The 26860-nt window shown below is 31.7% G+C and overlaps 1 protein-coding gene across 1 annotated transcript in view; it reads right to left on the bottom strand.

Annotated features, from left to right (window-relative positions):
• Nucleotides 1-26860, bottom strand: part of LOC124544162 (cholecystokinin receptor-like) — a 74201-nt gene that overhangs the window by 33419 nt on the left and 13922 nt on the right. Inside the window, exon 2 of the mRNA XM_047122621.1 lies at nucleotides 22155-22270. Within this exon, the coding sequence (XP_046978577.1) occupies nucleotides 22155-22270 (116 nt within the window). The remainder of the gene's footprint in view (nucleotides 1-22154; nucleotides 22271-26860) is intronic.

The following is a 26860-nucleotide window of genomic DNA, read 5'->3' as shown; positions in this document are numbered from 1 at the left end:
ATAATGTTAAGGAGAACATTTCCGTAATACTTGATTTCTGTGTAACTTTAACCATTAAGGCTGTACACGCAACGGAAGCTTAAAATGGGGAGTCATTTCTACCGTTTTCCTAAAATCCAGGCTCCTATTGATTTTAGCGAGATGAAAAGTATACTATAACCAGTTCAGGAGTATGAAAAGAATTGTACCAATTTTCGTTAAAATCCGTCGAGTAGTTTTTGTTTCTATAACGGTTATATGGACAGACAGACAGACAAAAATTTTACTGATTGCATTTTTGCCATCAGTATCGACCCCTGATCACCCCCTGATAGTTATTTTGGAAAAATATTTCATGTACAGAATTGACCTCCCTACAGATTTATTATAAGTATAGATCATGTCGGGGCGGGTCGTTAGTACCAGATAAGACGAGATGTTGTAACCTAATGATATTAAGGAAAGGCACATACTTTGTTTTTTTTTATTAATTATTTTCCAAAATACTTACATAGCTTCGATAAGTCATTCTAACTTTCTTGTGATATTTATAGTAAAGTAGAGAGGGATTCGCACCGATCTGATTGGTGGATTCTTTGTATAGCTTAACAATATTAATTTCTTTGCTAATTAGACAAAGGACCATCATCTTCACACGAGGAGACTTAAACACCACTTGAGATACTTTATATAAATAAGATACACTTATTAGCTGAAAAATGAGCAAACGACAAAGTTGTTATTGAAAATTTGGATCACACTTTTGCACTTGGAAGTGCCATTGATATTTTTGATATTCATTTCATTTTATAAATAATATGGAATTAATCGCCTTTTGCTATTCAAAACTGAACCTTCACACCTGTTTACAGTCAAGAAACAATAATTTTAAATCTTACTAATAAATATATACAAGTTACGGGATTAAATCGCGATGAAATAAATACTGCTCTCAACGGCACTCGAAGGTACTTAAAAGTTTAGAACAACATGCGCTGGGTAAATGGCAATTTCCAGGAATTCTAAGTAGCGCTCGGCTTCCCAGATTACACGTCAGAAGTTGAATTGATGGTTGAGCGAAAACTGTTGCTCAGGGATACACCTTCCAAAGAGATCTGATACCAAACATTTTTATAGCGCAATAAAGGTTGAAAGTTTATTAGGTTATGTAAATCACAAAAACTGATTAGTAACGCATCAACGAGTAAACATATTTCTGGAATGATTGATAACGCGCATAGACGAAGGTAAATTTGTGTATGTGGATATTATAGAAATCAGGATCATAGAAAAAGAAAACTGACTTAACGCGAACTGTTTGCATGATACAGCAAAATCTTGCAAACTTAATATAATCTGGAGGTCAAAAGACAATGTTGTCCATCTAGTTTGGATCTTTAATATTTCTGCAATGGAAACAGAAGGCGCTTAAAACTTGATGTCACCCAAAATACAATTGCGGATTTCACTCACTATATAATTTAAAAAAGTAAACTATTTTTTTGAGCTACTAAACTAAGCTGAATTATATCAAATGAAGGTTTGTGTCTACGAAGATAAAATTGGTAATCGGTTGAGAATGAATTTAATCTGATAACGCCATAAGTCGTCATCAAAGTTGAAAACTGTTTATGATTCATTCATGAGCATTGAAGTGTGGAAGGATCAACATCAATAGCCGAGTATTGACAGAAATATGAGAAACAAAGTCAATCAGAATTTCAGGATAATTTGGGACATTGTAATTTCAGTCAATTGTTATATTGTTTGAATTTGTATCGATGAAATTATAAAGTAAGTTCCAAATTCAATATACTAAAGATTATTATTATTATTATTATTATTACAGCTTTATTTATTTCCACACAAAAAATATAATTAAAAAAAAATCAACAAAATACGTACCTAACATGCAAATTAACTAAATATAAAAAAATATATAACAATCTAATTTAATTATTGAGCATTTCGCGTGCTATTGTATTGTTGTGTGGACCCCCTACGGGTAAAAGCCTCCTCCAAGGAATTCCATCTTTTTCTATCCCTGGCAGCAACCATCCATTCCTGGCCAGCCGCTGCTATTAGCTCATCTGCCCATCTTGAATATGGCCGGCCTCTTGCTCTTGTACCTTTAGGACCCAACCAATTTAGTATTCTAAAGGTCCATCTGTTGTCCCTGTACCTGGCGACATGACCCGCCCACTTCCATTTTCTTTGCAAGGCAAAAATTAGAGCATCAGTTACTTTTGTTCTTTTTCGGATTACTATATTTTTCACTTTGTCTCTTAGACTGATACCTAGACAGCTCCTTTCCATTCTTCTTTGAGTAGTCTCGATTTTTTGTCTGGTTTTGTGATCAAACGTCCAAGTTTGGCAACTATAGGTGAGGCATGGTAGAATTTCTGAGTCCATGATTATTTTTTTGGTCGACAGAGGGAGTTGCGATTTGAATATCTCCTTGTGAGTCCAATATTTTCTCCAGGCAGTCGCTATTCTTCGCTCTACTTCATCTTTATTCCTATCATTGCTGAATGACATCTGTTTCCCGAGGTAGATGTACTCGGATACATATTTGAGAGGGGTATTTTCGACCAAGATAGGTATTCGGTGGTGGTTGGTCATGATTTTTGTTTTGTCAAGGTTCATCTCCAGTCCCACTTCTATACTCTTGCGATGTAGTTCGTTTATCATGTTATTTAATTGTTGTGAACTCTCTGAAAATAGTATTATGTCATCAGCAAATCTGAGATGGCTTAGAAAATTACCGTTTATGTTAATGCCTTGTTTGGACCACGGTAAGTCTTTCATTATATGTTCGAGAACAGCTATGAACAATTTAGGAGAAACAGGATCACCTTGTCTAACACCTCTACTTATACTGATTTTACTATCCACTTTATCCAGCCTGACTCTACTCGAGCTGTTTGCGTAGATATTTTTTAAGATATTTATGTACTGCTCATCTATATTTTGAGCTTTTAGTGCTTCCCAGATACTATCATGCGATAAAGAGTCAAATGCTTTTTTGTAGTCTACGAAAGCTACATATAGTGGTCTGCGGAATTCTAAGTATTTCTCTATTACCTGGTCGACGACTTGGATATGATCTAGTGTGCTGAATCCGCTTCTAAAACCAGCTTGTTCGATCGGTTGATATTTGTCAATGTCTGAAGAAAATCTTTCTAGTAAGCAAGATGCAAATAGTTTATAGAGACACGGCATGAGGCTTATGGGGCGATAGTTGCCAATGTCCGCTGGGTCTCCTTTTTTATATAGCAAAATTATTTCGGATTCCGTCCATATATGTGGCACGGCTTCTTCGTGCAATATTTTATTCCATAGAATCGTGATAGGTGTCAATAGGAGAGTCCTTGCATATTTGATGCATTCATTTGTTATACCGTCCGGGCCCGAGCTTTTTTCTGGTTTAAGTCTCTTTATCTGTTTAAGAATTTCGGGTTTTGTAAATTCTTGAATTGGAGACGTAGCTCTACATTTATGGGCTTTATGAGTTTGTTCTACTGAACTTGGTTGGCTGTATAGTTTTGCGTAAAATTCTGTAGCTATTTCTATAATCTTCGATCGGGATATGGTTTTGGTAGAGCCGGATTGTAGTGATGTAATCCAATTCTTTGACTTGTTCATTTCTCTGTATGCTTTTTTGGCCGATCTTGATTTTTCAATGTGTCTTTGTATAGTGCTGATCCTGTATGTATTATAACATCTTCTAATTTCTTTGTTTGAAGTTTTATAAAGTTCTTTCAGCTTTTCTTTTTCAGTCTTGTTAAGTTCTTTTTTATTTTGTAGATCGTTTCTTTCTTTCATAAGATGTAGAGCCAAATCTGATAAAATTTTGCATTTAGTTGTCCTTTTAATAAATCTTAAGCTTTGTTGTATAGCGTGCACTATTTGTTTGTAGTATTCGTCGGCTTTATAATTAAAATGTGTTGTTATTAGGTTAGGTATGTAGCTGTTTAGATTTTTAAGATATAATTCCTGTTCTTCAATGGTTTTCAGTGTTCTCGGTGCGTTGGAAAAATTGACTCTACATTTTTTTGTTTGTTTGAGGAGTAGAGTACCTCTCAGCATTCTATGATCTGATCCAAAGTGAAGTGATGATAATACTTCAAAGTTTGAAAATAGTTGAGGTTTTGTGGTCATTAGATAATCAACCTCGTTTTTTGTATTTCTGTATACTAAAGATACCTACAATAATTCAGTTAATATCTTTGATTGTTGATAATAATGCATTACAGGGTGTGTTTTCTTATTTGAATCATCCCATTCCTAAAAGTTTACGTAAAATGGTCGAGAAAATCCAAATTAATGACTATTTTTTTCTAATGTAGGTAAGACGAGTAAGTGGTCACCACGCATAGACAATGACGCTTTAATAATTATCGACCAATACTCACATTACCAAAGCTCTACTAACCTTGGGAACTAAAATATTATGTCCTTTTTGTCTGTAATTACACTAGTTCGCTCACCCTTCAAACCGAAACAACATAGTTCCAATAATTGTTGACAATAGAACTTCAATCCTAAAACGACATGAATAGGCAAAAAGTCGAGAATACAAGAAAAATAAACCTTTTTGCAGAATCAGTAGCCATAATTGTATGTGTGAACAAAGCGCTATTGGTGATGAGTCGATTGTTTCTTCGATATTTTACAGGTTTTCAGTTATAGTACGACACAACTTAGATGTTGCATCGGCAAAATTCGTAAAACCGATCAAATCCGATTAAGTGCGCTATCTCAAACCATCATATTTATTTCTTACGTGAATGATCTTTAGGCAAACGTAATAACTTGTAATATCATATGCCCTAATGTATTTGTCAATTTAAAACTTCGATTTGGTTGAATTGACGCGAGAATCTGTAGCGACGAATAGCGTCGAATGGTGCGATAGGGAGCTATTTCTATTGGTTGATAAATCGGCAGTAATCGGTTTCATTGCATTTTCCGATGCTATATCTAAGTTGAGTCGTACTATACGCGATATGTGCCAATTAAAAAACTTAAAGACTTTCCATCACATTGTGTAATAATAACTAGCGTTGTATAAGTCTTCATTGTTGATACCATTTAAAAATGGAATATATAAACAGTTTGCATGCAGTCAAGGTTGTGAATGGTAAAATTTTTAATAGCGACAAAGGAATATTGTGTGAATAAAATACGTCTTCTTTTCAACGCCAACCAATTTATTATTTTCTGCGAATAAATCTTGAAAGAAAATGTAAGATTTCCAAAGGAGCTGCGCAATGAATATTAGCATTGCAATTATAAGTTTTTTTTAGATACGTCATGAACACACAACATTGCAGATATGCTATACTTGTTTAATCTGTACTATACCATAGATACATAGAAAACGCTGAATAACAAAATCACACGATGGACATCTAAAACTTATAATTATTATTATTATTCACTTATTCACCATTTTAGTACCTTTTTTTATATCATTGTTAGGCAAAATGGCCCATCTCTTCATAAGTACCACTTGCCATGGATATTAGCACTGCAAGAAATTTTAATTATTTCTGACGTCACCAAAGTGCGCCCGCCTTGGGAACTGCAATATTATGTCCCTCGTGGATGTACACTAGGTCATAACAGCCATGCAAAACAACACTTTCCATGAATTTATAATGTCGTAGATAATGCAAGCTAGACACATGACCTATTCAATAACAAAGTTGTGTACAAGTCCTTATAAATCCTTTGCTAGGAATAAATTAAATAGTTGGTAAAGATTATCTTAATTATTATTAATTTTTGCAACACGTTGAAGCGCTAAAACTTAAGAGAAAACATCATATTCTTGGAAGTGTGCATGATATAATGAAACTTCTAGATTCCATTCCACCGTACAATCTGTTACGCTGTTGGGATTGAACAAAGACCTGTTCCGAGTATTCTGTGAGAAGGCGCTATTACTTCAACAAAGCGTATTTTACAGAGATAATAAAAATAAAACGAGAACAAGAAACAAGTTCTTAAACTTAATTAAAAACTATAAAAAATTCCAAATCTAAGTAAGCTGTTTGATCTTTCTAAAAATAGGTTTTTTTTTTGAAGTGGTATTATCTGAGCATCATTGAAAAACACAAATGCACAAATAAACTAACTTTTTCTATAGCACCTAAACCAGCACTCTCATGATATTATGCAAGGGGTGAATTGAAAAAAGATATAATATAAGCTATGTTCTGCCCAGGAACTCAAATTACTTCCATACTAAATTTAATACTAATAAGTAAGACAATTTGGAATAAGATATTTTCTAAAAAAATAAAACGGTCACCTGGTAAAATCTTGTACCTGGTGACCGTTTTGTGTAATGTGAATTTCGATTAAGAATTAGACTTTTGCTGTATGGTTGTATAGCATATATTTTCATTTATATATATTATATTAGATGTAAGTAAGGTTTTAAAGATCCTGAACACTGACACAAAAATTACCAAATAAACACATTGTAATATCAGTAATATTACTATGAAAAATAAATAATAATATTAATGCTGTCAGTACCAGCGCAGTTAGCTAACAATGAAGATATAATAATTGTAATATATCATTTATGACACGAACAACAGGTTTTGCTTAATATTCGTTGTAAGAAATATAAAATATTAATGGCAAATATGTAGTACAAAGTTTGGTAAAGATCAAAACATATGGAGTAAGCGATCACTTTTAATGATATCTTAATTTATGTAACCTAAAAAAATACTCAATAATGTTTGTTATCAATATTAATAGAAATATGAGAATATTTTTATAATCGAAATGCAAACATAATACGAGCAAGTCAAAGCACCTTTTCGGCTTCAATTATTAAAATTCGCTAATCAAATATTGAATGTCGAAAATGTATTCTACATATATTTCAATTTGAATGATATTATTTGATACTATAATTATATTTAAATCAGAATGCATCAGTTTACATAACTGATAATTTCTGAAGGACCTAAATTGTAGAACGTAAATGAAACGACACTAAAGTATTTTATATTAACGACCTCCATGGTCGAGTGGTGTGTACACCGGTTTTCATGGGTACGCCACTCCCGGTCCCGGGTTCGATTCCCGGTCGAGTCGATGTAGATTACCATTAGTTTTCTATGTTGTCTTGGGTCTGGGTGTTTGTAGTACCGTCGTTACTTCTGATTTCCATAACACAAGTGCTTCAGCTACTTACATTGGGATCAGAGTAATGTATGTGATGTTGTCTCATATTTATATTTATATTTATTATTTATCATATTTTTTGTATCACGACGCACTGTCAATTTGTAAAAAAACTATTTTTTTTTTTAATATGGCAACTAAATAGATTTTTAGAAAATTATCATGTATTGTGCATTAACACACCAAATCAATTTTTGTACGGATTAAAAAATGAAGGTGTAGAATTCATTTTTTTTTGGAAATTAGCTGATCATAGCTCTCGTGCAAGATGTCGTAAGAAATATGTAGACTCATATCCTATTTTTTTATAGTATAGATTGGCGGACGAGCATATGGACCACCTGATGGTAAGTGGTCACCATCACCCATAGACAATGGCGCTGTAAGAAAAATTAACTATTCTTCACTTCGTCAATGTGCCACCAACCTTGGGAACGAAGATGTTATGTCCCTTGTGCCTGTAGTTACACTGGCTCACTCACCTTTCAAACCGGAACACAACAGTACTGAGTACTGTTATTTGGCGGAAGAATAACTGATGAGTGGGTGGTACCTACCCAGACGGGCTTGCACAAAGCCCTACCACCAACAACGAACGAAGTCGGAATGAGTAGCAAGTGAATAAAAAACAAAAGTGTATATAATCTTAAGACCAGAAAGAATATCGTCCAATTTAAAACTATACATTTTGTCATGTCTTCAGATCATCAGAAACAAGGTCTGATGACTTTTTGTGGACAACAAATTTCGAGAAAATCTCGATGACAAGCTTCCGACTCCGCAAAGTCAATAAATTATTCCTGTGGCAAGGTATCCGTTTTTATAAATTCCGCAGACATTTTTAATTTGCCGTTTCGTAAATTCAAATCGTTTGTAAAAAATACATTGGTAAAAAAGGCATATTATTCGATACAAGATTTTATAGATGACGAGAAATCGTGGAGTTAATACCTGTTGACTTTCAAGTAGGATATATAAATTTAAATAATTGTATTTAACTAACATGACTTTGTATTTTTTAAATGTTAAAAAAGAGTAACTACGGAGTTTCTTGCCGGTTCTCCTCGGTAGAATCTACTTTAATTGTAAAATGACGTTTCAAAAGTGCTTGTAAAAGCCTACCTGAATAAAGATTATTTTGATTTTAGATTTTGCTGGAGTATGTTGATATCTATTATCTTTATCGTCTGCCACATCATGAGTATGTCTAGTCTGCAATAGACCTTGTAACCCTAAAAATTTTAATATTTCTATATTTTATGTTTACTAAAAATATAGTATTTATTTTTATAAACATTTATCGGTTTATCTAAACAAAACTTCGATTTTTGAGCCGTAACCGTCGTTGTCTTTATTATCTGTCAATTTCGTGGAACGGCAACACTGCGTTTTCTGCGTCGTCATTCTATCGTTGTGCAGGCACCGGTCGCATACCGACACTTGTGTATTTTAAAACGATATAATCATTTTTACTCGTGAGTATATTCAGCGAATATTCTGGAATATTGGAATATAATATGTTGTTTCTACATTTCGTATATTGGTTTTGCATTCGTTTCAGATTATACACGAATTATATACATACATAAGCGGAGGGTTACCTACGTCTTCAACCCATTATTCTATATATTTGAGAGGTTTAGGCTACTAAACCGTAAGTAAAACAATTTATATTTGCTTAATCGAGGCACATAAGTGTTTCCAGAATGATATTTAATCATATTTTTCGTTAAATTCCAGTCGTCGTATAATACCGGCCACGTGCATTATTTGACAGGCGTTGCCGAATATCTATTTATTTAAACACTCCTGAGGTGAGTTCATGTGTTAATTACCTTTGTTAATCAATATCCTACACGGCTCAGTAATTATTTCTATTAATTTCTTCATATTTTACTCAAAAACTGAACATAGACCTTGCCCATGTATTTGATGACCTAAGTCGAATCCTATAGTGTTTTAAATCACTTAGGGGCACTATTTCGTTAAAATAAATATAGTTCTTGCTTTTCCGTTTTGTGTTATTGCAAATTAAGCAATAATTTGTAGATTTTTGACACTTTAAATATCCAATTCAATAGCTTCAATCTTATGAGTTATTGTTGAATTTTATTAACTCTTTATTGCTTGTACCTGTGTCTAAGGCATTCTTAGGACCTTCTTAGTGCTTATGCAAGATAGGTAATAAGTTGTTTTATTCACAGGGAGTGTTTTTTTTTATATGTATTTATATACATATATACTTTTAAATAAAGTATATTCTGAAGTACTACGGTGTTGCTGGGCGGACTTAGCTGAGGATTGTTGCTGAGTTCGAGCATCTGCTTCGTCGGAGGAATTGCTGCATGTCCAGTGCTGCTACCGTTGCTTCTGCTGCTGCCGCTATTTTGGTTGCACGGCTTTTATTGATGCATTCCATTCGTGGGTTTGAGCTATCCTGCTTGCTTTATCCGTTCTTAATTTAAAGATGCCAACTCATTAATATTAGCTCATTAAATTGTTGATATACATACATACATTATGTATTGATACGTAATCATATCGTTCATGACCAGATACCGTCAACGACCTCACCCCTGATGATAATTTTTTTTTATATAATTATTTTATAATTTTATTCTTTTCAATAAAAATTGCTTAACCAACAAAGTTTTTTTTGTCCCCGCGACAACCTATAATATATTAAAAACACTTTAAAATATTATTTAAGCCACGTAGTTTTATAAGAGTAATTGAGAAGTCTGATGTGTTTTAGTAATGGAACAACCCAAACTCTTTTTTGACATTTAACCAGTAAAAGGTGGCAAAGAGGTCTCTCCTGGGTTTGCAGCTTGTATTTTATATGTAGTTCATATTGCTCAAGCATCAGGTGGTTGGTGGTATTATCTGCCACATTTTGTCTTTCAGTGTGGTTTTATTTTAAAAAAATATACGTAATCGCTCTTTAGGGAAATTAATCTTTGTAGGATGATAATTTCGTGCTCATAGCGAGTAATAAGCATATGAAATATGTGTGCCTTTACATTTTATTTGATACATTAACGGAGAAATTGTATTGTGACACGAAAATATGAACGATATTTTTTTTAAATATTATTTAAAGGTTTTACAAAGAAAATCGAGTATTTTTCATTGAAGCAACGATAAGAATTTAGTTTGATTTCTAGGCAGGATATTTACAATTATTACCTATATTTCATTGACGTTTTAAATTCTGTACTTAAAATTATCGAAATGAGAAACTAACTCCTAAGTTACCAATTTTTCTCTGAGACAAACATGAATCAGTCGGAAGTAGCATCATTGACGATGTATGGAATAAGTAATAATTCTTACAGCTTCATTGTCTATGGGTGACGGTGACCATTTACCATCAGGCCTATATGCTTGTCCGCCAAGCTTTACCATAAAAAAAGAAAACTCAAAAGTATATTCAGGAGCCTATTTGAATAAAGTATAATCCGTATTTGTCACAAATTCTCTGATATAATGCATTTAAATAATATTCATGAGGCTTCTAATGAGCCAAATAAGTACTCCGATCGATACAATCGCTGACATGATTAATACGTTCATATTTGATCATTTGACTTTGATATAAAGCAAATTCATTACAGCTAAAGCATATGTAATTTAAATTCGATATTTGTATCGAAACATTTCAATGTTATACATAATAGAAAATTCTAAAACCTTTCTTCAACTTTGATCTACCTCGGATTGGGAATATAATTTATTCTTAAAACATCCCCCTCATAATATATTGTGTCTCGATATATAGGACAAACGTTCTACCCCAATCTAATCAATTTCTATCGAAGCACGAATTTTTCATATCAAAACAGAATGAAATATTATATTCAATAAATTACCTGAAATTATTTATTTTGGGAAAATTACAGAGCAACGATCAAGTTAGAGGAGATTTGATAAAAATGTCGGGAAAAGTTTTAATAATAACTCGATATGTATGATACAAAGTTTGGGATAAACTTATTTTGAATATGAAATTTACTGGGACTAGTGAGGAAACTGTATTCGTGTCCAACGAATCATACGCTCCCTTTTTACAAACTTACATTTTTGCCATTTGTAAAATTATTTTTTATAATATCTTGGTGTAGGTAATCCAATTACTCAGTTATTCGATTTATTTCGAATGTTCTTAATTTCATATAGTTGTTGATCTAATCATGTTTTCAGTAAAATCAAACAGTACTTTAAAAAATACTAATTTATTTTACATTTTTTTATGAAATTTTGCTCGGAATTATATTTTATACTTGATCCTCACTACTCAATCTACATAATAAATAAACATATTTGAATCATCCACCACTTTGGTGGTAATCGCTTGGTGAACCCCAAGTGGTAGGTTAGACTCGTTCGGGAACCACCCACCACACAACTACAACACTAAACATTCTCGATATCGCAGTTTCATATGTCGTTTCTATTTACGAACTTCATATTTTATTATGTCTAAAGGTTGATTAGTAGAGAAAGCCTTCAGGCTATAAGCAAACTATGTCCCAATTACATATTTGTTTTCATTCATTGAGTATTGAAACTGATATAGACTAAAATAGGTTCGAATTTAATTTATTATAAATCTTTAATTGTTACTCTAACTACTAGAGTCATATTATGTACAATGTGTTATTATGTGTAATTAGGTTTGAAGTGCAGAAAGTGAATACTTATTTTCATGTTTTTCTGACGATTATTTACTCAAGTGCTCGTTAGTGCCGTGTGTTGTTGTGAAGATATAAGGCCGTAGATTCTGATGTCCTGGCTTTAACTATGGAGCTGATTAAAACTTTTTGAGTTGTTCCGTTGGAAACTCTTATTAGCCTGGGGCCTGCACGATGGAGGCGTGTATGCTTTCCGAGAAGAGTGAGGCTTTCCTTGGGACTGACACGATCGCCTCCTGGCTATTTCATTTAATATTATTAATAAAAAAAACGGCTGAGACTCTTTCGCTGGTTCTTCTCATGTCAGGATGTTTTCTTTTCCAAACCGGTGCTACTGTTGTAATTTACCATTAATAAAGTATTATACTTCCATATTGAATAAAGTAGTTTGAGTTTGAGGACGTTGTTCCTGTACCTAAACTCTTTCTGGATTTGTCATCATATTTAATATTATGAGATTTATTACTTTGAGCACACAGTTGTGCACAATATATTGCATCATCTGCTGTTCTCCCTAAAAATAGGCCGGAATCGATTAGGACGCCATCATCATCATTTATTCAACAAAAGTCGAATGTTGTATGAACGAATGTAGCGTGATAGGACAAAGGAGAACGAGTTCTAACGCGTATTGTTAATAATATATAACATTATAGAATTTATGAAATGCATATGAGCCTCATCAATCATATCCACGTCATTTGTTCCTGAGTAAAGGTATTTTATATTGCTACGTGAAATTAAGCTCTATTGTAATAGCATTAGTTTTTCATTTCCCTTGTATTTTGAAAAAAGTAAAAATATTAAGGAGTTTTGTCTGGAATAATTGAATGGTTTTAACATATGAGCTCACATAAAAAGCAATAGGTATAAAATTGTATAGGTATTTATAGGCGTAGTTGGTGTTTTTCCCTGAAAAACTAAATGATTGAAAATCGACGTCACTTAAGCAGAATTGTATATTTTATTTCCAATTATTGTGATGTTAAAATGAAAAACACGCGGATTTTGTACAAGCCCATCTAAAACAGCAATGCTAATATTAATATAATTGTAGGTATTCCTGTGTCTTTGTGTTACACTGTCGATGACAAAGGACACATACATTGTTATTGTGGATTCTCCCTAAAAAATAGACATATAAAGGGTATATAAGAATTTTTAAACAATGTAGTGACAATTATGAGCAAGCGATACGAGATGGCCCTGTAGTTAGAAATCATCTTATCCGATGATTCCAGGTTCAAACCCAGGCAAGCACCGCTGAATATTCATGTGCTTAATTTGTGTTTCTAATTCATCTCGTATGTGCTCGTAGCGGTAAAGGAAAACAACGTGAGGAAACCTGCATGTGTCTAATTTCAACTAAATTCTGCCGCATGTGTATTCCACCAACCCGCATTGGAACAGCGTGGTGGAATATTCTCCAATCCTTCTCCACAGTGGGAGAGGAGGCCTTAGCCCAGCAGTGGGAAATTTACGGGCTGTTGATGATGATGATGATGAGTGTCAATTATCCTTCTTTGACCGAATGGAAATGGAATTAGATTGTTTTTTGTTTAATAGATTGCTAATATCTGCCCGCGGCTGAAACTCCCCATTTAAATTGTTTTATCTTAAATTATGTATTACGATATTTGAATTATATTATTTAATCAACAATAGATAAGAATTACAATCAATTTATAAGAATCTAATTAAATTAATATTTCTTCAAAACAATAATTCCACTGGATGATTAATCTTTGTAGAAAGATAAAATCATGCTTTTGTGCGAAATATACAATTAGGGACTGACTTTACTTTCTTTTTTAATTTTTTGAAATAGTTACATTTTATAAAATTACCAGTTCACACTGTTAAAATAGTGTTATATATATGTTGTGTGTTATTCTGTTGCACACGTCATAAAGGTCGACTTACACAGAACCACTATAGCGCACCTGATGCTGCAATCCAGTGCAACGGCTGTGTGTAACTGGACTGCTACGCTGGCTAAATAAACCGATCTTTATCTAAACAAACCACAAATTTTAATTACCGCCGCTTATGACCTTTTAAAATTTTTCATGAGACAATCATTTGATGATATTCAATGTTTAACTGTTTTTAAATGATTTGAAATTTTAGTTGAGCTCAGTCCGTATTTATTATTGAATAGCAACCGAGCTCACCATAGCAATAAGCATGAATTTCATACGAATGGCACGTTTTGCGGGCTCAGTAAATACAACAAGTTCAATTGCAACTTATTATTTGTATATAACGGTGGCTAATATCATATCAGATTACTGATTTATTGTAGTATTATTTTGAGGATATAGTGATGCATACAAGCGTATTCGAGAAAACGTATCTTGTTACTTAAAAAAAAAAACAATTTTTTTAAATAATCATCTAAAACGCATAAAAGTGCCTCATTAGCTCAAGTCGTTACTTCATTGCCTACTTTAAATGCTTGGCGTCTCTAACTTAATTTTTCGTTTTGGTAGCTTTATAGATAGATGTGCTTCTTTAATTGTGACTGATTAATATTTCAGTGTTTCAATACAGATATGTTTTCAGAATATATTAAAGATGGAGTTTGAAGTTTGATAAAACTTATACTCCTGTATTATTACTCCTGTTGTAGGAGCCTACTGATCTTTAAATTGTACGTCTATAATTTTGTTATTTCTCGATTGCCTTAGTTTGCAATTCCAAAAGTCATGTACGTTTATTTTGGTTAAGAGTCATTTTTGACACATTTGATTGATTTTTTTGAAACTGTAAAACAAATTTAAGATCTGAATGAAAACAAACTATAAAACCTACTAATTTATTTGTAAGTTTCGATTAAAATTGATAAAGCATTCGACCCCACAAAGTATGTTAAATAAGAGAGTGTGCATTCTTCTTTCTAAAAGATACTCAATAACATTTAGTTGGCATGACTTGGGACTTGAATCAAGAACTTTGGATCTGTAGCCTTAAATGTAGACCAATGAGGCTGTCATAAGTCAAAAGCTTTAACAGCTATCCGAGGAATAGAGAATCCAACTGTATAACCTCAGGATGGTTTTTAATTTCTAGCTGGAAACACTTTTTAATGACAATAAATATTGTCATTTGCCAACCTTACTAAATTCAAAACTTCGGGACAGTTTAAAATTTCCTCTTCTACCATTTTTCATGGAGTATCTGAGAACTAAACGCCTGATCCGAGAGAGCCTCAAACAGAATAATAATCTAGTGTTAATCCAACGCAAATCTCAGGGTTGGAAAATGTATTCACACAAAGAGATTTTGATAACATAGTCTTTAGACGTATTTCATACGTATTTCTTTCCATAATCCATGAACACTCGTAGATCCAAATAGGATTATCTTAAAGGTTTTGAACAAGACCACCACATTTACGAAAATCTTTAATTTATTCTAAGCTTTAATTTTAAATAATTATATATATATATATATATATATATATATATATATATATATATATATATATATATATATATATATATATATATATATATATATAATATTAATAACAATTATATTATATATATATAATTGTGATTCTTCTTTGCTGAGTCCAAAAAAGAAGAATTTTTCAATCGACATCAAACAATTCTGACGACGAATAAACAACCCAAATCTGTTGTGTACGAATGATCTGTATAATAATTAAATATTAAGCATTTGAAGAGACGCATTTATAAAAAAACGACATTTGCTTAATTAAAAATAAATCTCATAATCTACAAGACGAAAGCAGCTGAAATTTGATATGATGAGTAGTGTTGCATATAAACGTAGAGCGTAAATGAGGAAATTAAAAATGCAATGTTCAAAAGCATCATGTGGCGTTTCAATCTGTCTGCCTGTGTCAGATTATGTTGTAGCCAATGACGCTATTAATTTGCGACCTCTTTACACGAATAAATGAATAATATTATTCATTTTATTGTCAAAGTATCAAGTCGATATATTTTTGTTATGCATTTTATTACTACGAAATGACTTTTTTTATTGTATAAGTTGGCGGACGAGTATATGGGCCACCTCATGGTAAGTGATCACCATCATCTATAGACAATGACGCTGTAAGAAATATTAACTAATCCTTACATCGTCAATGCGCCACCCAACCTTGGGGACTAAGTTGTTATGTCCCTTGTTCCTGTAGTTACACTGGCTCACTCACCCTTCAAACCGGAACACAACAATACTGAGCATTGTTGTTTGGCGATAGAATAACTGATGAGTGGGTGGAACCTACCCAGACGGGCTTGCACTAAGCCATACCAACAAGTAAACTTGAGCTCAACTTGAGCGTATATTTGCCCAACGGGTAATAAAGCGTAGGGAGGCTTCTGACTCATTGGGATTTTTTATCTCTTATCCCAGCCGAAGCTTGAGACATACTACGAAGAGTGACCAGTAATATCAGTAATTGCTTAAAAACTAGCGCATTGCCATTTTTGTTCATTTGTTATATAATTACTGCTAATTCGATCTTTTTCACAAAAAATCTCACGGATTTAGTAGGTAAGCTTATCTTTAATATAATTTAATAATTCATGTGTTACTAATTAATTTGGATTTAACATTTTATTACTTGAGATAAAATGTGCTTGTGATTTTTTTTAAACCTATTTACTTTTAGTCATATTATGCGTACTGAGATATTTTGTAAAAACTCACACTAAAGCACGCTAATAATAATAATTCAATGTCGGGCGCGTCTTCGCGAATCAATAGATCTATACATTAATTCAATCTATATCTAGAAAATGGCAATAACGTATGAAAGTATTAAAACAGCACTAAGTATGTGTATCATAAAAAGGGACATGATAAAAACGTAAACAACAGCTGCATACGTTTTAATATATATGTACTTTTCACATTGAAAAACCGTTAGGGGCCAAAAATGATTTAACTTAAATTGTTTCTATTCTCCTATGTAAATTTAATCATCAATATTTTTGTACGTCCAAATTAAATATAGACATTTTAAAATTGAGTAAAAGATATCTTTAGTTTCAATTTATTTTGCTACCATATATATACCTATAATAAAAGTAGGTACTACATGACATACTAATAATATGATCTACTAAGAAATCTCATATCGTCGTCAAGAGAGACATGATATCACGCAACATAGTAACTTTGCCTTGAAGTTTCAGTGTGGCTTCCGAATACAACTGCTGTTATAAGTTTTCAATTATGTTGTTCTAATATAAATTAAAAAATAAATCTGTTATCATCTTCTCACTCCTCTAGGCCGGTAGTCAAGGCCTCTCTATCTATGAAGGTTTATTGAGTTTTAAACAGGACATGTAAATAATTAATGGATCTTTGCTGACTCTGTAATTAAAATGAAGGAAGATAGTAAGTTCTGAGTTTTTTGGTAGTTCTTCTCAGTATTCTTCTCTTTCCGAAGCGCTGATATATTGAAAAGTATTAAGTAGTAATTTTTTTTTATTAAATTTGTATATGAAAAAGTCAATGCCATAAATTACTTTAAAAAAACATTAATTTCTCGTATCTTTGTTTCTTTTCTCTAACTTGAGGACGAGGTTGCTTGGAAGATTGCTGTTTTAGCGATAAGGCCGCCTCTTATGCATCTTCCTTGAACGTGACTAATGGATAAGTTTATTGGTGAACAATAAAGACTCTTTTGTTATTTCATTGATTACATTCATACTATCCATGTCAAACACATTTATAATTAAACCATAAATACGAAAGTAACTCTCCCTTGTTACGTGATGAGATTTTGTATCAAAAGAGATTGATTTTCAAGGAAGGACATAGGCTATTTTTAAAATTACTCCTCAAATGTCTAAAAATTTTATAAATTTCCCTCGGCTAAAACGGCAGGTTTACCTAAAAAAATATGTATATATGTACATATTTACTGTAGTCAGAAACATGTTTCTCGTAACTCGAATATTATTGCACAAAACAAAAATTAAAACATAACATCAATTTAGTTCTACGAAAATCAGGTATTATTTTATATAAAACTACGGTTACGGTTCAATTTCAAACAACCTCAGTACGAACACTAGTAGACATTACAAAAGGTGTAGATTTTCGTCAAGAAGAATATTTTAAGAATTTCTGGGTACATTTTAAATTTGGAATGACACATCGTTACGGAGACCAGCAGTGCTATTCTGTAAAAATTCAATTCGTATAATGCTGGTGAATATTTTAAAATCGACTTACGTTGATATACTGTTACTACGAGCATATCCTTTAAAACATTTAAATATTTTTCGTCATGTCAAGTCACCTTCGAAAACAACAATTGATTTCTGCGTTCAAAAAAAAAACTTTGATTTTACCGAATAGCTAATAAGTATTGCTATATTTTAATGATTACTGTTAATTCACGTGCTTCACTTATTTTATAGTGTATGATTTAGTATGACACGTATAGAATTATATCCTACATAAATAAAAAAATTAACAAAAAGACAAAGCGACTTCAAACAAAAAACTATTTCAAAACGAATTAATATGCACGAAATGGCAAAAAAAAAACGTATTCAAAATATTTCTTAGCTGTCCTAAGCACATTGAAATGAGAAATAAAAGACTAACTAAAATTCGATTTACTATTATATAATGTACCTATAATTACTGTTATTTTTGGAGCCGATGTAAAAAGTTATGAGGTAACAAACATAACAAAAAAAACCTCCTCCTTTTCGAAGTCGGTTGAAAACCGTCTCCCACAGCTAAATAGAATTCCCTTGCCAGCGACTTTCACAGGCTACTAAAAACATTTTACGTCAATGAAAGAATATATACGCAACTTTTACTTATACAAATCAAACAAAATAATATGCTAACTTATTAGTAATCGTAAAAAATGGGCCAATTTATTTAAAGATCAATCAAGATTTTATTGAGAAACCTCGTTAATGTCGCGTGACTATGACGCTAACACGAAGGCAATACACGCATGTTTCATTAACCTTTTGGAGGCAATTTGACCAAGAAAATATTATAATGATTAATTTAATAAATATAGTTCGGTATTTGACGTAATAAAAATGTATACAATGTAAGTGGTGGGAAGCATCTGTTTGTAGTGGAAATATAACAGACTCGTATGCTACGAGAACATGCATCTTATGTTAAGTCCCTTCGCTGTGTAAATTATGTACTGTAAAACGTTTATTTTACCCAAAATTTATTTTCATTTAATGAAAACTGATGAAGACTAATGGTTACTTTGCTCTAAATTATTTCGGTAACTATAGAGGTTTAATAAATAAAATAATTGTTATCGAATATTTGATTTTGTTTGTATCGATATATCTATCGACGAAACTATATTAAGCATTAAGTACGTCAATGTAACAAGCATAATATCGTTTGCATACACATAATATGTCAAAATCAAAATCTGATGACAAAATTAATATTACAATAATAAGCAATTCATATTCGCGTTTATCTCTGAAAACATAAAAATGACGATTACTTGACGTTTTTTGTTTTCAAATACGACAACATAATGAAAATCATTTATGAAAATATATGTAATTATTTCAAAGATTATTTAGAGCAAATTAAAAAAAAATAGCAATAATAAATTTGTTGCGAGTACGATAAATTAAAAAAAAAGGAAAAAAAAGGCCAACGACACGCGCTGTTCCCAAACGATCACCCATCCAAGTACTGAACGCGCTTTCTACACTGGCTAACAGCTGCTGGGAATCCCAATCGGCCACATTTTTTGTGCATTTACTTTACCGAATGAATTTTCATGTGATTTATAGTGATTTACGAAGAAGGTTGAGTGTCTAATTAGTTACAATTTTTGAACAAATTAGTTGAAATAAATTATACCATGATCAACATGGGTTATTAAAAATATCGTTAAAAATAATGTTGATGAGAATTTTAATGTTGTGTGCTACATAGACTAATATAATACAAGATACTAGTTATCGTCCGCACCTTCGCTTGCTTTTTTGGGTAATTATCATGTGTTAGGCAAAAAAGTAGTCTATATCCTTCCTTTTAATTTGATATAATATTTGACTTCCTTTTAATATAATATTTATTTAGATATGAACATTTAGACCCTTATACTCATGAAGACACGATGATACATAATTATTTTTGTAAAATAATGTCGGTAAATATTCTACACTAATTAATAAAAAAAAAATATTACCTATAAAACTAATTATTATATCGTATAAATTTATGGTATTCTCAACGAATTTATTTTTACGAAAGCCTAGCAACAATGAAGGATGTCTTTTTCGTTTTCGTTAAATGTATTATTAAAAAATAATGATTTAATTCATAAACAAATCAAAATTTTCAATTCAAAATTTTTTATTTTTGAGTGAGATATTCAAGGAGATTCAAACATAATTTTGTACCATGACAAATGTTTGCTTCGACTAGAATATTTTTATGTTATAGGTTCCTAAACTAAATGTTAGCTTTATACAAAGTGTTAGGACTTTGCATGTAAAGAGACAATGTATAGGTCGATAGATAAATAGCTCAACGACTTTGACCTTTAATAAAATAGAGTAAAAAAACATAACCTATAAGCCCTTTTGTTATTTTAACAAAGACACGTTGGGAAATAAAATCGAAATAAGGAATAAAGGGGTGGAAGAAAAATAATAAGAAAGTCGGCAACTTGACGGTTTCAGTAGTTTGTCGAGATTGAGCAAATAAGTAATTAACTTGAATTAGTGCCGAAACAAATTGTGCCCAGACGCTTTTAAGGACCATTATAATAATGCAATTCACTTTGTTGTAATCTACTTGCCCATTAAAGCATGTACATAAAACGGGAAATCTGCTTGATGCTCGACAAAGATATAGCTATGAATACGTTTGAGTTAATTTAAACATATAATTTACGGTGTCAATGTAATGCTAAAACGATAGTTAAATAATGTCTCTTTTAAAGTCAATAAATGATATTTAATTGTAAAAATATTATTTCGATTGTTTCACAGATTTTTACCCAATTCTTCGTTTTTAAGCGACTTCAAAAAAAGGAGTGTTCTCAATTCGACCCGTATATTTTTTTTTGTTTATGTTTGTTCGCCGATTACTTCGCCATTTATGAACCGATTTTGATGATTTTTTTTTTTGTTAGAAAGAAGATACTCCTGAAATGGTACCATGATAAGGATATCAGAGTCTGATGATGTGATTCTGGAGAAATCGAGGGGAACCCTCAAATTTTATAAGCACATGTACCGTGTTTTACATATTTTCTGAAGTTATATTGACATTTGCTTCTGGCAATCATAATGTTATACTGCAGAGCTGATGATGGAAGGTGTAAGTCCTCAATTACTAGGAGTTACGAAATAGTTCTTTCAACATTAATATATGGATTTATACTCCTCTTCGTAGCTTTTATGAAGAGAAGTACAGGTTCACTAAACATTTCTTTTGTTATGTTATTGTTTGGTATATCATGATCCATTAGTGGTCCCATATAAGTTTTATTGAAATAAGTTCAGTTCAGTTCAGTTCAAGTTCTTTTTGAAAAAATCAACAAACAACCATTTGCTAATAAAGACTTTTAATTTCTATTTTGAGAAAATAACACTAAAAAGAGTAAAATAAAATATTTTTCTAAAAAATTCTATTGAAGTCGGACGATTTTGAGTGAAAAATAAAATGTAGAAAAATTTACATACATTCAATAATACGTGTTTAAATCAAATTATTTTTTAGTGATCGCTTTGAAGTCGGTGTTATTTTTTAGAAAAAATATTTTATGTTCGCATACTTTCGATTGCAATCTCAAAATAATCTTCTCTACAGAATTTATTTTGATATCGATATCCCATATCTTATGTATCGTTCTTTCGTTCGAAAGCATTTGTATAGGTACATATATCACCTATATATATTTTCTTCCCTAAGTCCTAATGTTTTTCAAACAGCCAAGATATCCTCGCACGTTCGGATTTATTATCATTTCGTGTCTAAGAAAAATAACTTTTGTAATATTTATTTTGCGAAGTGATTACTAACTTATACAGTAACGGTTATTGTTTAAAATACATTTGTTACGCGTTATTTATTTTGCACAAAACCTTTTTCATGCCAATTTACATTAAGAACAGAACTTTTTATTGTACCGTAGCTGCCTCCTATAACCCAGCTATTTTGAAAAGTATAAACCACTATGAAATGCCATACATAAAAATATGATTTTACAATTAGTGGTATAAAAAAATCATGAACGTAGTTTGTATGTAAACATACCTTGGTTAGTTTTTTTGTATTGCATCCATTCCTGCAGCACATTTCTGTTCCATTTCCTTGCAGGATAGGAGTTGTTGGCGGTAAGTGATTGGCTTTGCAAGATCCGTCCCTCGACACTGAAAAAAAAATTATAAATTCTCAATGGACATAATTTTTGACCAGAATTTAGTTTGAAGGGTGATTGACCTAATGAAATAAGAGAAACAATATTAATAAATAAATGCGTTAGAATCGATTAAGAAGAGGACATGAGGCGGCTTTTTGCGAAAACAGCGATCACTTACAGGCAACCTTAAGGTAGAGGAGAGAAACAGATACAGAAAGAGGTAAATATATCATACCAATTTATTGGGCGATGCTGACCTCATCAGATGATATATTAGGACGTATATCCATTAACATTTTATAAAAAATAAATCTCGCAATGCAGTCGTTCATAATAATGTATACCATGCCTTTTAGAATAGGTATTATCTTATTAAGCAGAATTTATTCAAATAAAGAAATAAACAACGTGAGGAAACCTCATGCGGGAGATAAAACTCGGTCACATTAATGCATTACTAACAAATAGCGGTGCCGAGTGTTGGAAAATGTTTCAACACATTAACGTAAGAGTTTTTTTATACAAAAAAATAAGTAGACATAAGGCCAAATGAGCTTTCGACCATATAAACTGGAGACGTGAATTTTTTTTAAACGAATAATATGACTCTCGCAGCTGTAGTTACACTCCTTCACTTACTGTTCAAAGCGGAGCACAAGAATATTGATTATTCTCATTTAGACAGAATATTTGATTATTGGTAAGTAACACAGACAGGCTTGCACGTAGTTAATGATCCTAAACATTTGACATATACATACAAATATACGTTTTTATTTTAAAGTTGTGGGCAACAAAGGCAGTTAGCCAAATTCGCATTAACGTTAGTTAGTTGTCTACTTTCAGGCAGAATATATTAAATACATATATAATTGTGTTCAACTAACATGCGTGTATTTTTAAATTTTGAAAAGGGCCAGTAGTGTCCCTTTTTAAAATTGTTTTTTTCAAAATTGAGTTTCTTGTCAGTTCTTCTTTCGGAACCAGTGGTAGCTTCACTAAATGTAGTTGTTAAATGACGATTTAAAAGTGATTGTAAAAGTCTACTTGAATAAAGTATATTTTGATTTTATTACTACGAGTAAAATTAAATGAAGTCCGATTAAAATACGTAACAGAACTATTAAAATTAGTTTCTGTATGATTTGTCAAAAAAAAGAAAAACGCTTAAAAGTATACCTGTAACAATGAAAATGTTTCCTTCCTTCCTTTTTTGCAGTTACCTTTTCATTTTGACAGTGTATATAACGGTTAGAACTTTTCCTTTCAACATAAATCCGGACAGACCTCCTATTGTTAAATTTAAATATATTTTTAAACTGTGACCCCTGACGTTCTCTCATGTGTTATTGGATTATTTTAAATAAAGCAAAACACACAGAGTTATATTATTAATAGTTATATATTGTCGTATAACAGAGAAAAACTTCTCTGTTGTACGACACATTACAATCCTAATTTTCACGATGTTTTCCTTAATTTTTTTTTAATATGATATTTAAATCATTGCTTATTTTGAAAATTAAAATATTTCGTAATGTAAAAGAAATCGAAAACATTCTTCTTCCTACCTAAACCTATTTTTTTTTCAAGTAAAAAAGGTAGTAGATTTTTATAAGTTGGACATTTATTTCTATCACGTTTTATATTAAGTACGTATCAATTTCGTAGAGGTACAGTTGAGATGTTATCGTTTTCGTTGCAAAATCGTGATTTTGGGTACATTTGAATTAATCCACTCCCTCTTACTGATGGGTGTCGTAAGAACTAAATAAAATCCTCCGAACAGCACGTAGCAGAGTATTCTCAAGGAGGTTTTACCAGACCTAATAGTTGTTCAAATATTTTCATTACAATGTTTATTAAACTCGAGACTTTGATGGAAGTAAAGGTAATAAAGCCAAGCGAAAATTAACGAATCTTGATAATAGCACTCCATACTTTTTTGATGAAGTAATAAATTTAATACTAAAATAATTATCGCTCCAGTTCACACCAGCAGCCCATAACTATGTTATTTATTGTTCCCAACTAATACTGTTAATTATGGATTAAAGCTCGTTGTTAGCCGTATATATATTCTAATTATCGTTGATAAAACGGTACCCGTACGGATATAGCTTATTAATAGAACCTTATTGTAGAAGTCACACACATATTACTAATATGGTATACTATTACACGACCTAACTTTTGAATGAAGCCTGACTGATGCACTATTCATCATCAATTGCAAGGCTTTTTATTAGATACCAACTAAGGTTGTTCGTAACATGTAATAATCATACATATGTAAGTGATATATGATTATTTTATATGCATACATTCACATAAGTCAATTTCTGTAATGTAATGTCAGCATCTGATATTTTTAATGACTTTAGGATTACAATATTACTCTATAACGTGTTTCTTTGAAATAAGTTGAATGATTACTTACTCAATTATATTTGACCTTGTGATTGAGATATTATCATCTCTTTAGTAGTAACGCTACTAACCAGTAAAGCGTGATATTTTATGGTAATGTTTTGGCGTAGTTGCAACTGTTGGCGTAGTTATTTTATTAAAATGAATAAAATAAACCTATAAAATTAAATTGAAAACTTCGTTTGTGTAAACATACAATGCAAAACTGCAAACATTCTTAAAACATCGTTCTTTTAAAAATATGTCTTGAACTCTATCTAAAAAAAAACTTGGTGCAAACACTGTACTTGACTGTACTTGGTACGGAGAATTTATCGCAGGATGGAATGCGACTTAAAGGAACTGCAATAAATTTGTACGGGCGTAAACAACGGTAAGCGTTCCTTATAAGCATAGCACAGCTTAAACGCAGTCTATTTTACTAGTTAACATATTTGAAATGGAAAATATTTAACAACGTCCTTGTAGAATAACGAATATCTTCTTTTTGGTTTCGAAATTAAGACCATCCGCGTTTAAGAGAACACATGTTATATCCACGATGGAAAGCATTATATTCATAGTCTTATTTTTCAAAAGTAAAGTTATCTTGCTTGATTCTTTCCTGTTATTATTTTCTTCTGACTCAGGGGAAATCATTGGTGTCCAGCTAGCATATTTTAAGATTGTCTACTGAAACCTAGCTACGGACTGCCAAACTGATTCGGAGAGGTTATGGCGCGGAAATACGCAGCTGTATACTGTGAATTGCAAAATTAAGCTCTAATTAATCTCGTCTGTGTTTTCCTTGTTTAATATTATAATTTTCCCTTTGCTACTTAGGCTGTCCAATATAACTTTATGGTTGTTTTCGGTCGAATTTAGACTCCCGGTTATTAGAAGTCAGTGGTTTTTAAACAATGAAATATTACACTAAACCTTTCTCCAACAAAGATATTAGTATGTTATTTCTTAAGCTTGCTTTCTTAAGAACATTAATATATTGTTTATTGATACGCCAGTTATTGACTATATTTTATTAAACCTTATCATATTATGTTGTGTTTTCACAGCCTAACTCATTATCATGAAATTTTGCATACAAGATAAATTCGCATTATGGATAAACCAAACACCTACCCTACCATTTTCACTGGCCATGTGAATGATACCGCTGGTGGAAAAAGACGGAGTATAAGCATCATTCTACTGAGATTGAATCAGAATAATAATAATAATCAGTTTCGGTTGAAGCGTCCAAATTTCATCTACGGCAGGATATTTCAAGGTATATATTATAGTGTACATATGTATATGCACAAGAACGTGTGCAATCTCATAATCCTATGAGATGACAGTTTGAAACTACAGGTAATATATAATACACTCACAGGACTTAGCGTGCTTTCCAAGTTCGGTCGAATAAGCACTGCATATTTCCTGACTAGAGCTATTATTGACATTCTCTCGCCAAAAAAGCTCATCACATTCTTACCAGTCCAACCCGGAATAAAATCCAAGGACTTTATGTTCTCCTACTCTATTAGATAAACGCTTCATATATTTCATCGATAGGACCAAAATTTGTTTATTTTTTACGTATCTGTGTATATTATAAAATATTGATAGTCTATCGAAATTGTCTAACGATTTAATCTCTTTTGATGAGTGTCTAGACAAAGATGATAGAATTTCTGTATTATTACAATATTATACTTTATCTGTTCTTTGTGTAATACTTTTATTTTTTCCTTTGAAGTAAAACTACTATTATCGTAACTGTATTTGCAATTTTGTATTGTTTTACTATTCATATATAATTATTTTCAAACAATATAGTAAAGAAAAAGATCAGTATAACGATGTGAAATTCCATATGGTTCAGAACTGCCTTAGAACAATAATACATTTTGCACAGCAAATAAATAAAAGTTGTTAAGTTGCAAAAAATACACACACGAATGCTGGTAAATACCTTGGTAATGATACTTACAGAAGTTTTGGAAATTACTTCAGATCTTACGTGGCATTTTTATTAGTCATCCCTTACACATGTTGAAACTGTTTTCACTCTGGAAAGACAGCTGTTACCGATATTTGAAATATTAAAACTTAAGACTTTTTCCGAGATCATTTGACCCGCCCCGGATTCGCACGGGTACAATGCTGATACTAATACAGAATTTATTTA

Source organism: Vanessa cardui, chromosome 4, assembly GCF_905220365.1.
Source record: "Vanessa cardui chromosome 4, ilVanCard2.1, whole genome shotgun sequence".
Classification (NCBI taxonomy): domain Eukaryota; kingdom Metazoa; phylum Arthropoda; class Insecta; order Lepidoptera; family Nymphalidae; genus Vanessa; species Vanessa cardui.
The sequence above is the reverse complement of the archived record's forward strand: the minus strand, read 5'-3'. Positions and strand labels throughout refer to the sequence as shown.